The sequence below is a fragment of the Tachysurus vachellii genome, chromosome 18 (genome assembly GCF_030014155.1).
Source record: "Tachysurus vachellii isolate PV-2020 chromosome 18, HZAU_Pvac_v1, whole genome shotgun sequence".
NCBI lineage: Eukaryota > Metazoa > Chordata > Actinopteri > Siluriformes > Bagridae > Tachysurus > Tachysurus vachellii.
In genome coordinates, this window is record NC_083477.1 from 13,589,986 (window position 1) to 13,603,933 (window position 13,948).

The 13,948-nt window shown below is 39.7% G+C and overlaps 1 protein-coding gene across 5 annotated transcripts in view; it reads left to right on the plus strand.

Moving 5' to 3' along the window:
* The window catches only part of cep112 (centrosomal protein 112), a 125,912-nt gene that overhangs the window by 88,381 nt on the left and 23,583 nt on the right, over positions 1-13,948 (plus strand). For 4 of the 5 annotated variants that reach the window (XM_060892879.1, XM_060892878.1, XM_060892881.1 and 1 more), the window contains one exon: positions 10,216-10,278. The exons of the other annotated variant lie outside the window; for it this stretch is intronic. In XM_060892879.1, the coding sequence (XP_060748862.1) occupies positions 10,216-10,278 (63 nt within the window). The remainder of the gene's footprint in view (positions 1-10,215; positions 10,279-13,948) is intronic. 5 annotated transcript variants of the gene reach the window in all.

Here is a 13,948-nt window from a genome sequence, read left to right on the forward strand (position 1 = left end):
GAGAAATGCTGTAAAACATGCTCTCCTTTAAACAGATCTACATCACTGAGCAGCGCTTCTCCCTCGGTGGAGCTGTCAGCTGTCATTCCAGCCGAAGTTTGGATGCCATACTTTTTTTTTTAATTCATGTTTGTTTATTTGTTTGTTGCGGAGTGTTAGCAGTATTTTTCTCCATGTCAGTTTTATAGTCAGATTGATGGGCAGGTGGGGCTTTGAGCGGGTTTGACTTTGTTTGGCGTTTTTCTCCACTTTATGCTTCCCCGTACCCCCTACTCCCACATCTCACACACACACACACACACACAAACTTTATTAATTTTTGTCAGTTTGTTTCTCTGTCATATGGAGATGCACCAAATCCCATTATTTTTGGTCATGGATTATATTGGGCATAACATTGGGGCGGGAAAATGATCAAAGACATACCGTTATCACCTCTCAGTTGCAGATTGAGGCAGGGAAATAGGGCTTAATAGCAGAAAATCAGATTTAGACCAGCCAGGCATATTTGGATGGATGTGATGATTCTAGTCTTCGTTTTTTGTGTGGAGACGAAAGTTGATGCTGCAAGTGTGCCAGTTCTTTTCTCCTTATTTATGGCTTCCAGTGCATATGTGACACAGAGATATTGCCGTAGACTGCCAACTGATGTTTAAGGAATACATGGAACGTCTGCCCAAGCCACAGTGGGTGTCTTCTTGTACCACATACAGTAGGCACAACTTTGACACAAACTGCTTAGCCCTATTGGAACAGCAGCTAAAGTGTCAAATGTAAGCTTTCTTTATTGAAAGTGCTAGAAAGGTGTATAACAAGTCACGAACATATGAAGTGACCTCTAATCACAAAGCCAGATGGTAATCGCCCTCTGACAAAAAGGTTCGTTGGCAGACAGTCGCTGTTGACCCTTCATCTCTTATTGATTGTCTAATCTATGCTTTGTTGCGCGTGCCCCGGCTGCACTCCTGTAGGTCATCAATCGGGACGCTCTTCAGATCATCCTGGCTCCTTATGGTCAAAAAAGCAAATGCTTTGGCCTAAAGACTTGAGCAGATGTCTTTTCTGAGGCTCAGGTGGAAATCAAACCCAAGAGCAGGGATTTGGGGCACAGCGACTCAAGTAGGCTTTTATGGCCTGAAATAAGCACATTAATTGTTATGTACACCAGGTCTTAGTTGGTTAATACAAATATTACATTCGTCTTACTCATAACTTTCATTCACATTTCATTCATATACGTTTCAGTTTGTACCCATCATGTCTAAACATAATGCACAACATAACCTGTGTATGCTTTTAGATGTCGCACGATGCTAGACAAGCTGATATTTAAGAAGTGGTCATATCCAATCACATCTAGTTACGGTTGTTGACACGACATGCAAATATGCAAATAAGAACATTAAGCGAGGGTTTAGAAATGTAGAAAGATTATGAAGAGCCAGAATGAATTGTTAACCCTGGGTGAAGTATGAGCAGTGTGAAATGTGATAACCCAGGATTCTGTTTACCTAGGGTTTATAATAACTCAGGCTTAACTATTACAAGTGTGTGAAAATCCCTGACCTGTGGTACGTGTCAGGTTGCATTCATGCATTCGTTCATTTATTCATTCATTCATCTTTAATGAATTCTCTATTCCGGTCAAGGTCACTGGTTTTTTTTTTTTTTTTTTTTTTTGGTTCATATATTTGGGAAATTCATTATAAAACATCTCAGGTGGGTACAAACCAAAATGTACTATATATCAGTAGTGTTCAGAGAACAAGTGACACACCATGCAAAGATACACTATATGGCCAAATGTATATGGACACCTGACCATCAGACCCATGCAATGCTGTCCCAGAGGTGAAAGCACACAGATATAAATTCCCTGAAACTAAACCAAATATTCCATCATAACGAATGCCCCACTGCACACAAAGTAAGCTCCATAAAGACTTGGTTAGCTACGGCTGAAGTGGCATGAGCTCTGACCCTATAACCCCAATGAACACCTTTGGGCCTAATTGGAATATTGCCTGCACCCCAGGCCTCTTTACCCCACATCAGTTACTGACCTCAATAATGCCCTTGTAGCTGAATGAGCACACACCAGAAGACTGGAGGTTATTATAATAGCAGAGGAGGGACTAAATGTGACATTTAGCAAGCACATGGATGTGATTGTCAGGTGCCCACATTTTTTGGCCATGTAGTCTGTAATTATTAAGAGAACATATTTCACTAGTCTATGTGCCAGAGTCTCTCGTTTATCAGAGAGGCTATGCAAATATTTGAAAGTTCATTGGAAGCGGTTTCTTCAATTAGCCGGTTTCATAAGCTTTCTTCTGAAAACATTCTTTTGCTTGGATTTCTTTCATTCTTTCGTTCTTTCTTTCTCTTTTAACGTCCTGAATTATTTTTGTTGTTTTTTCATGTCTGAACATGCTATATTTTCCCCACCACAAGAACCTGACTAAATAAAAAGTGGAAAAAAGCTTAATAAAACCTTAAAAAAGGCATTTTGAATCTGGATGCACAAGAATGACCAAAGCATTTAATGTCATCTTTAGAGAATGAGACTGTCTATTTAATAAAAAAAAAAAAAAAGGCCAGAAAGCTCACTTTGCTAGTGTAAACACATGTACATCTACACACAAATACACAGATTCACATATACATACACTATTATATACACATACAAACATACGTGCATACACATACATACAAACACAATTACACTTTTACAGAATATACACACACATAGCTGGAGACTTTTTTATTTTATCTATTTGAGCCCTGCATCTTGGTACAGGATCACTTCAGTCCATCTTAGGCTTGTTAATTAGGTTTCACTACACAGTTTCTAGTCTTGCCTTTATATACACTGCCAGCGTTGTTCTGCAGACTTCTAAAGCTGCACCGCCAGCATTATTAAGTGATTGCTTCTTCTGATAGCACTTCAGAGACACCTTGAGCAGGGCACAGGTATTCAACCCCCGGAACACATACACACAGTATTGAGACTATATCTGCATGCTAAGAGCCTTTTTTTTATTTGTTCTGTTAAGAGCTTGGTTTATTATTAATTGTGTTCTCCATTGGCTGTATTTCTATAGTCAAGTGCATATTGGCTTAAACTAAACTCACACTACGTATTTGCTGTCTGCGTGTTGTGTGATCAAACAAGCCTTTTATTTTGGTGCAGATTAACAATCGGGACATGACTTAAGCAGAGGTGCCAAGATTTACGGGTTATCGTTGTCGATTTTGTCACCTGAAACCTACCATTTTCTGCCCTCTCAACTAAAGTAGTGGTACGTTTCGATAAACATGGATAAAATGCACGTTGAAAGGGTGCAACAAATGCACATTTCTGAGGGAACTTGGACCTCTGAATTCTGAGCTAGTAGAAAACAAGTGGGAGTTTTTTTGGATCAGAAATAAAATGGAGATGCTGCTTAAGTAGCAGTCACACTTCTTATTTGCACATTTGGTAAAAAAAAATGTTAGCACCTCTTTCTCTCTCTCGCGCGCGCTCTGCTGCTAGCATTTTTTTTCAGGGATGTCACCACACCTAATGCCGAGAAGGACTTCCTCAATTAATTTAGGTGTGTTTACAGTGGATATTGGTCAGCATTCTACCTATCTATGTACCTTGTCACCACTTAGGTCACCATCAATAATCATTAAAAATAAATGCAAGTAAATGTAGAGTAATATTCAGCCTTACCTTTCTATAATATGTGTACTGTGAAGCCTAAACACAGTGATGTCAGAAGGGGAAGACATGCCTAAATATGGCCAGATGATACAGTCCCTGACAAAAGTCTTGTCGCTTATCTATTTTGTAGAAACACCTGCTATTAACCTAACTTTTAATTAATCAACTGGTGTTAGAAATAGCTCATATGAAAAGCTAAAACCCTCCCAAATGATGTTTAATGCACTGAAATAAATTAGTTTCACTGAAAAAAGATTTATCATTTAAATCAAGACAGAAAGGTCAAATTTTGGCAAGACAAATGTTTTGTCGCCTATACAGAAATTTACTGCAAATACAAAAATATGTCAGCAAATTAAGTAGTGGTGCTGTGAGATCCAAATTTAATATCTTGTATGACTTCCATGAGCTTGAAGGACTGCATCCATGCGGTTTGGCAAGGATTCATACAATTTATTGATGAAGTCATCAGGAATAGCAAAGGAGGAATAGCAGTCTTGCATGCCTCCCAGAGTTCATCAATATAATTCTTTGGTTTCGTCTTCCATGCTTCCTTTCATCCTACCCCACATATGCTCAATGATGTTCATGTCTGGTGACTGGGCTGGCCAATCCTGGAGCATCTTGATCTTCTTCGCCTTGAGGAACTTTGATGTGGAGATGGAAGTATGCAATGGAACACCATCCTGCTGCAGAATTTAGCCTCTTTTATTTTTGGGAATATAAGAGGTAGCTAAGATTTCTTGGTATTTTAGACTATTGATGTTGCCTTCCACCCTGCAGATCTCTCGCACACCCCCATACTGGATGTAACCCCAGACCGTGATTTTTCTGCCACCAAACTTCACTGTTTTCTGGGTGAATCTCGGATCCATGCGGGCTCCAGTAGGTCTCCTGCAATATTTGCGGCGACTGTGGTGTAATTCAACAGAAGATTCATCTGAGAAATCCACCTTCTGCCACATTTCCAGCATCCATCCTTTTAGCAGGCTGTGGGCCTTGGCAAATGCCACACGTTTTTCAATTGTCTTTTGTTTAGTGCTGGCTGCTGGGCACTGATTCGACCATGGAGGCCATTTTGAGACAGAATCCAACAAACTGTTCTGGTTGACACAGGGACTTCAGGTGACCAGGTCTCGTGGAGCTCTGCTGCAGTGGAAAATGGGCTGGCCTTGGATTTTTGAGTCAACAAACGGTCCTCTCGAGCAGTTGTCTTGCGGAGTCTGCCTGACCTGGGCTTGTCCAAAACGTCTCCAGTCTCTTTTTTTTTATTTTTTTTTTTATTTTTTTTTTATTTAATGTTTTTATTGAGGAAGTATTACACACAGTCATGTACAAACAATTTACAGGCATTCCCCTTAAATTTTTGTTATTTTAAAACAATAAAACAGTGAGTAAAAAAAAAAGCATATACAGGAGACAGAAAACACGCACAATAAAAAAATAATAAAGTAAAATAAATAAATAAAATAAAAAATGGGGGGGGGGAAGCAGAATCAATCACATGGTAGAGTTTGTAGCGATTTAAAATAGTCCATGAAAGAGCCCCATTTATGGTGAAATTTTTCAGAGTTACCCCTGGATGAAAACTTAATCTCCTCCAGTTTAAGCAATGACATCACATTCTGGAGCCACACAGAAATTGAAGGTGTTTTAGAGGCTTTCCAGAGAAGTAAGATGCACCGTCTAGCCACAAGTGACGTAAATGTCAATATATCAGCCTGAGCAGGGTCAGTTAACACAGAGTTAACCGGGAGCCCAAATACAGCTAAGAAGGGATCCATATGAACCTGAATTTTAAGAACTTTGAAGCTCCAGAAGTTGTGAAGTCTAGGGCAGGAGAAAAACATGTAACCAAGATTACATGGGGTACCGTGACACCGCTCACATTGATCGGTTATCTGTGGATAAATTTCGGATAAATGAGACCTTGTATAATGAACCCTGTATAATACCATAAACTGAATTAGTTGCAACCTTGCACAGGATGTGCTGGAGCGAATACATGATATTGCCTTTTCCCATTGCTGGTCTGAAAAAGTTATTCCTAGCTCTTGTTCCCAAGACCTCTGAATTTTAGCTGTTGAATAGGTGACTAAATCCATTAACTCTTTATATATTATTGATATAATAGATTTCTTGTTGGGCTTAAGAGACAGCAGCTCTTCCCAAAGTTGAGTATTAGGAAGTGAAGGATGGGAAGGGAAGAGAGACGAAGCACAGTGCCGAACCTGAGAGTAGCGAAATAAATGAGCAGCCGGGAGATTCATTTCAGAGGACAGAGTGGAAAAACTTGAGAAAAGGCAATCTTTATACAGGTCTTTAAAACTTTTAATGCCACAGTTTTCCCACAGTATATAGACAGCATCAGTCAGACCAGGGGGAAATAAGTGATTTTTCGTTATGGGCATTATGGTTGAGGCTGAAACAAACTTGTAATTATTCCTGAATTGCGACCAGATTTTAATACTGGACTGAACCACAGGATTCTTTGTGAAAAAAGATGGGTTAATTGGGAGGGAAGATGTCAGTAAAGCATTTAAAGAAGAGGAGATACAGGACTGGTCCTCAAACCTACACCATAGCAGTTCTTGTGATTGAAGCCAGTAAGTCAGTTTGTGAATGTGAGCCGACCAATAATACAGCAAAAAATTAGGTAAAGCCAGACCGCCACTAAACGTAAATCTCTGCAAAAGTGATTTCCTCACCCTGGGATTTTTACCTCCCCACAAAAAAGAGGTAATAAGTTGGTCCAGTGCTTTGAAAATTTTTTTGGGCAAAAATACAGGGATACACTCAAACAGAAAAAGTAGCCAAGGCAGAATGTTCATTTTAATGCCGTTAATACGACCAATTAGAGACAAAGGGAGGGAACCCCACCTTTGAAAATCCGACTTGTTCTGGCTAAGCAATGGGAAGAAATTAGCCGAATATAAGGATGGCAGAGTCCGCGTCACGACTCCTAAATATTTGAAACCTGAAGGACTTAACTTGAAAGGAATGTCAGACTGTTTCAGTATAAGTGGCAGAGAATTTATAGGATAGCATTCACATTTAAGTAAGTTCACTTTATAACCTGAAAAAGAGCCAAATCTCTCCAACAAAGATAAAATTGGTGGAACACTTGCTAAAGGATCAGAAACATATAGAAGGAGATCATCTGCATACAGTGACAATCTCAGACCAATATCATAGCGGGATACTCTGTGAAATGAAGTGAGTGATTGCAAAGCTAACGACAAGGGTTCAATGGCCAAAGCAAAAAGTAAGGGAGAGAGGGGGCAGCCCTGTCTAGTGCATCGTCTCCAGTCTCTTCAAATCTTTTTTTTATCCTCTGTACTTGACGTTGAGACACATTGAATGTGTCTGCCACATCAGCGGTGGATCTGGTCTTCAGCCTCTTGATAATCAAAACTTTAGTCTCAGGGTGAATCTTAGGCATGTTTGCAGAGGTCTAGTTGCAGTTGATGTGAAGGTCTAGTGTACTGGGGTTCTTTTTATACACACCTGAGACCTAATTGATCCATTATTAGTCACAGGTGAAGCTCATATGACAAGGCGACAACACTTATGTCTTTGCAAAAAATGACTCAATGGGCTTTACCAAGCTGTGAATATTAGAATACTTATTGACAGTTTTGTTTTGCACTGAAACATTATTACAAAAGCTGTTGGGATTAAAATGAGCCATTTCTTGTAAAAAAAAAAAAATCTTGATTAGAAATATATTTCAGTGGCACTTCAGGTCAATTTGTACACAAGCGACAAGACTTTTGCCAGGGACTGTAGTCAGGTTAGAAACAACCAGTTAAAGCAGGCGTGTCATTAGATTTTGCCATCTGAGGGAGTTTTTTTCTTGCCTTGTGTCTTCTTACTTGCTCGTTATGCCTCTGAACCTATATTTGGAATATTGTTTATGAAGCTACTTTGTGTTAACGGTTGTTGTCAAATATAATTGAATGGAATAAACATCTCCGCTAAATCAGATCACTGAGGAAAGTCCACCAAAAGTTCACCTTGAGGCAACATCTTGCTTGAGAAGTTTCTTTAAATCTGATGCTAAAGACTGATTGCAGCAAACTGAGTGAAGTTAGTTTACTTATTGGATATATGCTTGTACATCATATCACCACAGTAAGATGTCCTGTAAGTGATTATGATGCCATTTCTTTGTGTTTTTTCTTTACTTTTTCTTCTCTGCACACATTTCACACACATTTATCTAGCAGCGTGCTTAATGAAACAGCAGGCAAGACTGCAGTCTCTATAGCAACGCAAGGAGCTGACAGGCTTCAAAGAAAGTCCAGTCTGTGTTGTTTTTTTTTTTGTTGTTGTTTTGGTTGTTTTTTTTTGTTTTTTTTATTACCATTGCTGTCCACCACTCGTTGTTCATGCTTTGTTTTCAGTCTTCTCAGGTAGAATATCCACATGGGATAAATGGATAGTCACTTAAAAAGAAAAAAAGAAGTATGAAGAGATGAGGCTAGAGCTGGTTTAACTGCACTGGGTTCTGTTGTGTGTGCATATGTGTTTAAATGGTGGTTCAGGTGTTGATGCCTGCTGCAGGCTCATATCTGTCTTGTCAGTGGTTCAGCAGCTATCCGGAAAGCAGCTCTGACAGCAGGGCATCACCGCTGACACTCAACTGCACACATACACTGCACACTCCCTCCTGGGCCTGTAAATACATGACATGTCTCTCTCTCTCTCTCTCTCTCTCTCTCGCTCTCTCGACTCTCTCTCTCTCGCGCTCTCTCGCGCTCTCTCTCTCGCTCTCTCTCTTGCTCTCTCTCTCTCTCCCTCTCTCACTCACACACACACACACACACACACACACATGCTGTGAGTAAAGATGTCGATGCTGTTCCTCAAGCTACGTGAGAAAAAAGGGGGGGGGGGATTTTATGCAGTTTATCTGGAGGCATAAAATTTAACATGGGCCACAATAATAATCTTGACCATTTTGAGAGGATTCGCTCCTCCAGACAATTGTAAATTTCTCGGCTATTCATAAATGATACTTTTTCTAAATGATCCTGTGGTGTGTGAAATCCAATCTTCATTTATCAGTCTGTAGTAGTAGTAGTAGCCACCTCAAAGAGCAAAGTATAATGGAAAAGGAAAACGATTTCATTTATTTGATTAACAGCATTTGAATGATGCCTTTAGGTTACCCTTTTTATAGTCTGCAGTTTTAGTTTGAAATTTGATCTTTGAACACTAATCTAACTACAGATATGTGCAGTTATTAGGGTTGTTAGCTCAGAGCCCAAGGGCCACCACTTTAACCCTCAGCTTCCGGCATATTTCCTCCAGGTTTTGTCCTCCAAACTCCCAAACATGGATTGGTGATGTGACACAGATCATACAGAACTTTAAAACCATTGAATGGCGACATGAATGGCACTTGTCAAGGAGTACAATATTTTAGGCAGCAAGATGAGATGACAGCAGGATGCACCATGAGAAGAAGGCAAGCTGGTGGAGGCAGTGTGATGCTCTTGACAATGTTTTTCTTGTAAACCTTGGGTCCGGGTATTCATGTGGATGTTACTTTCCTAAGTATCCCACCTAAACTTTGATGGAGTCCAGGTACACTTCTTCATGGCAATAATTTCCAATGGAAGTGGCCTCTTTCAGCAGGAGAGCGTACCCTGCCACACTGCAAATATTTCTCAGAAATGTTTTGAGGAGCATGACAAAGGTGTTGACTTGGCCTCCAAATTCCCCAGTTCTCTATCTCTTTGAGCATCTGTGGGATGTGCTGGACAAACAAAGTCCAATCTGTTAAGGCCTTACATCACAACTAACGTGCATGGTTTAAAGGATCCGCTGCTATAACATCTTGGTGCCAGATGCCACAGCACACCTTTATATGTCTTGCTCGATGAGTCAGAGCAGATGATATAAGTCCAGGCTCGATGAGTCAGAGCAGTTTTGGCAGCATTAGGGGGACCTACTCGGTATTAGACAGGTGGATTTAATGTTATGGCTGATTAGCATAAATTGTCTCTGGGTGTGAATGTGTGTTTGTTACCCTGTAATGGACTGCCAGGGACAAACATCTGAGCCACTATAACCCTGACCAGCAAGTCCTCTTGAAGAGGAGTAAATCAATGAATGAATCAGACTTGCCATATAAAATTATAACAGTTATCTGGGGAAATTGTTTGCGCCACCGGTTACATCATTATTTGTACATAGAGCTTCCATGCTGTTTTTATACTTTTGTTTTTTTACACCTGATTCTGTAGATTTTATCCTCTCTTTGAAGTGATGAATAGTTAGCTGAGGATCAAAGTCTTCCTGGTACTGGCTAAGATGGTCAGTCCTCTAAGGCATGCTACAGACAAGAAGATGCCAGTATGCCTGCCAGCCACAGAGGTCACAGCAATGTGTCTGTGCACTCACTTCCTCTTAACTGATTAGGTTTCATGCCTCTCTCTCTCTCTCTCTCTCTCTCTCTCTCTTTTCCACCCACACCTTTTCTACCTTTATCATTTCAGGCAAACAGCAGGTTGAAGCAGCTTGAGAAGGAATACACCCAGAAGCTTGCTAAGTCTGCACAGGTAAACACTCTCTTCCCAACCAAAGGATTGTTGAAAAGGCATAAACCCATTTTGTAGAGATTTCCCACTTGTTTCTTGTGTTAAATTATTTAAAACATATAAAGTAATCATCATTAAAATGTGAATACACATTCATTCCGATCTCCTATACTTCTGTTTTCCTCTCCTCTATTTCTGTTTGTCGGCTATATTAATGTGTCTAAAGTACTAAGCTTTATTGTCTTCATGTCCTCATGATGTACACAGGATTCCATACTCAAAAATCCATGCGTTCCTCATGCAACATTTTTAATGTAAATAAAAGATTGAGAGCTTCCTAGAAGCACAAAGCACTTTTTCCTACAATGATGTAATGAGTTTGTATGAGATATGCACTCAGGGTTATTTCTACTGCTTATTTATAGATCATTTTGGTCTTGATGTTTAATATATTCAGTTTTTGTCTGAGGAGATTAAATTCTTCTCTAACATGTACATCTCTCCATTCAGGAGCCTTTATTGGGTATGTCATAACTTCAGTACCATATGTTTTCTTTTTGGTTTCAGAAGATTTTGTAGAAACAGAGATGATTGCAGTGCAGTTCATTGTTTATTGTCCTTTATGTAACCCGCTGTTTTTAGGCTGTCTTGCAGCTCTTTCTCAAGTGACTGCTGGCTTCTTTCTTAACATCTTTATCATTAGTCTAAAAGTTTGTTGCCAGATATTGCATTGCACTATTTCAGGGATGACTAGAATTTTTCTTCTGCATATTCTCGAGCCACTTATTAAATAACGTTGTCCATGATTGCGCCCATGATTGCGACTTGTTGCGTGACCTCTTCCCAACCAGTGGCAGCTTCTTTTATAATGGCACCTATTGCCAGAGAACTGGAAGTAGATCAAATAACAATAAAAATTAGATCGATGTTTATTTCCCCTCACTGTATTTCCAGTTCAAATTAAGATGTATTCAGAACAAACATTCATGAGACAAACCTGTAATAATTAATAACAAATTAGGGATCTTATGTAAAAGAAAGGCAAAAAAAACAAAATAAAATGAATATAGTTATCACTAGAACCATGTGTACATCAATCTTTGTTTTTGCTTTCCATTCTTACATGCTGTCTTGTCTCCCTGGAACCTTCACCCCCACCAGCCATGTGGTTAACATTAGATTTAATCTGCAAAGACTGAGCACCGTTAAAGAAACTCAGCCTGGGTTTTTCTCTCTGCTCATGAATCAAGCTGTGGGTTTTATACTAAAGCTTAGTCTTCACGCTCTTTATTCCGCTCATCCGTCTCTCAGTGGGTGAGATTGCACGGGTTAATACACTGGCTGAACTCCCGCAAATTGTTTATGTTTCGAGGGGGGGTAATTTCTTCCCATTGCAAGGCTGCAACCTCCAAAGGCATTTTTATCTGACATAATTGCCCCCTCATTACCTAACTCTCAACCCATTCTTGTTTGTATTTTTGTGCCCTCCTTCTCTTCTTTCACTTTATTCGAGAACCCTATCACCCCACCCCACCCCAAAACACACAGGGTTCAAAGTGAGGTTGACGAGCAGATGTGTGAAATCGGCTGACTATTAAGTTACACAACGGCCGACGACAACAAATAAAAGCGTGCAAGTGTGTACGAGTCGGGGTTTGCGGACACTTGCCCATCTTTTGTCTAATGCTATGTTTCTGTAGAGAGAACACAAGTCATTAAACCCCTCCTTTTCCAACTACCCCCTCACGATTTTTTTAAAGCTCAAAATTGTCATAAGCTGAACAAACATGTCTCTTCCCCCTCTGCCACACCTTTGTGGGAAAGCAGAGGTTTGGGTTAAAGTCTGATTAAATGCACCCTAAACATTAAATAGGATTTAGCATAGCTGTTATTATTATCTGATGTTTAACACACCCTGATCTGTTTTGCCTCAAATCTCACTGTGGGAAGCTTATGTGTATTTGTGTGGCCTTTAAACCACTAACCAGCATTCTACTAGTAACATTTGCCTCCTTATCAAGAATTAGCTTTCCTTTTTGCCGCAGGGCAATGCAGTTGCATGTGTAATGACCCAATTAAACATGCACCAGGCTATGCATTAGTGTCAAGGGTAGCATGGCTTGTGCTGTGAGCACTCTTAACTTTTCACAACATGTATTTCTGCCAAATCGTGCACATGCAAAGAAGATTCATTTTCAAATCCACATGTGACCCTCTCATGATTTGCAGCATTCCAGCTAATGATTAGCATTTAGATGAGGCTAAGAAAAGATGCAGTCCAAGTAAAAGTGCATATGTAAACCACTGGCTCAGTGTCATTTGAAATGGAGTAACTGACCCTAGCAGTTATCACTCAGATATGATGGGAACTTCATAGAGATTCCTGATTTTACATTATTCAGGTGCGTCTGTTTTGTGGTTAGAATAATAAGCATCTAAGATGAAATATAGAAAGAAAAAAAGTCATTTCACACACCAGTGCCTGTTGATTGTATTACAGGATCTTTATTTCATTTCACCTACACACTTGAGTCCTGGTTAGCTGGCATTGAAGTGCACAGTCATCAAGCTGTGGAGCAACAACCCTACTCATTTGGCTTCAGCAGGAAGTGTGCTTGCTCCCAGCCTAAACAGTGGCTGTGAAATTACAGAATGCGAGCTGAGGCAATTACACTAGAAAGAGCCTAAATATCAGAGGAAAGCTACAGGAATAACAAGAAAGCAGGGATGGCTGCGCGCCTCCAGGCTGAAGAATAGATGCGGGAATCTATATGGCAAAATAATTATTACCAAGAGAACTGATGTTACCATAATAATGTAGTGTTTGTTGCTTTCATGTGGTCCACCCACTGACAAAATAAGCCTAATCTCTCGCTCTGTGGCTGCTCTAAAGTGTTCACTCCCTACTCCCACACAATGAATGGATTTCAAGCAAATTATTCCTGCTGAAAGTTTGCACACGATAAACAATTATCAGTCTAGCCCAAAGCAGCCGCCTCTGGCTCACATTTGCCTTTCTTCGCCTTCCAGTCTAAATAAAATCTTCATTTGACTGGAGCATCACAGATAAAGTTTCACTCCTTTAAACTTCTATGCATGCAACAAGTTTAACAACTTGAGGCATTCTTTCTGTCTTTTTCAGCCCATACACCCCCACTCCCCTTTTTTTTAATCACCTGTCATGATTGATGTGTACAGAATGATGTTAAGTTCAAGCAGTATGATGAAGCTTATGTAAATCAGTGTTTTTAAGGCAAGTCTATGTGGAAGGCAAGTCTATGTGGTTTTGGATTTTAGAGATTTCAATTGTTCTTCGGGAGCATGTAGAAAGAAAATATAGAAGATTAGATCAACAAAAATGTTAAGTAGTCCGGCATGTTCAGTTGTTTACCCCAATAAACTCCTCGATTTACTCAATGATCAGCTTACTCTGTGCATATATACTATGAATCTGATTAAGCTGATATTTGCCATAAACATAATAAAAACACTCAAACTTTCGATCTATATCCAGTGTAACGCAAGAGAAGAAAGTAAGATTGTGTTTAAAAAATGTCTTATCGCCAACTAGGAGCTTTAAATTACATGCCAGATTAGAATATATGCCATGTTTGATTGACAAAGTGGTGCTGCTACCATGTTCCTGTGAAATGTCATGAATTTAATAGCCTCACTGCTAGCAATGTTACTA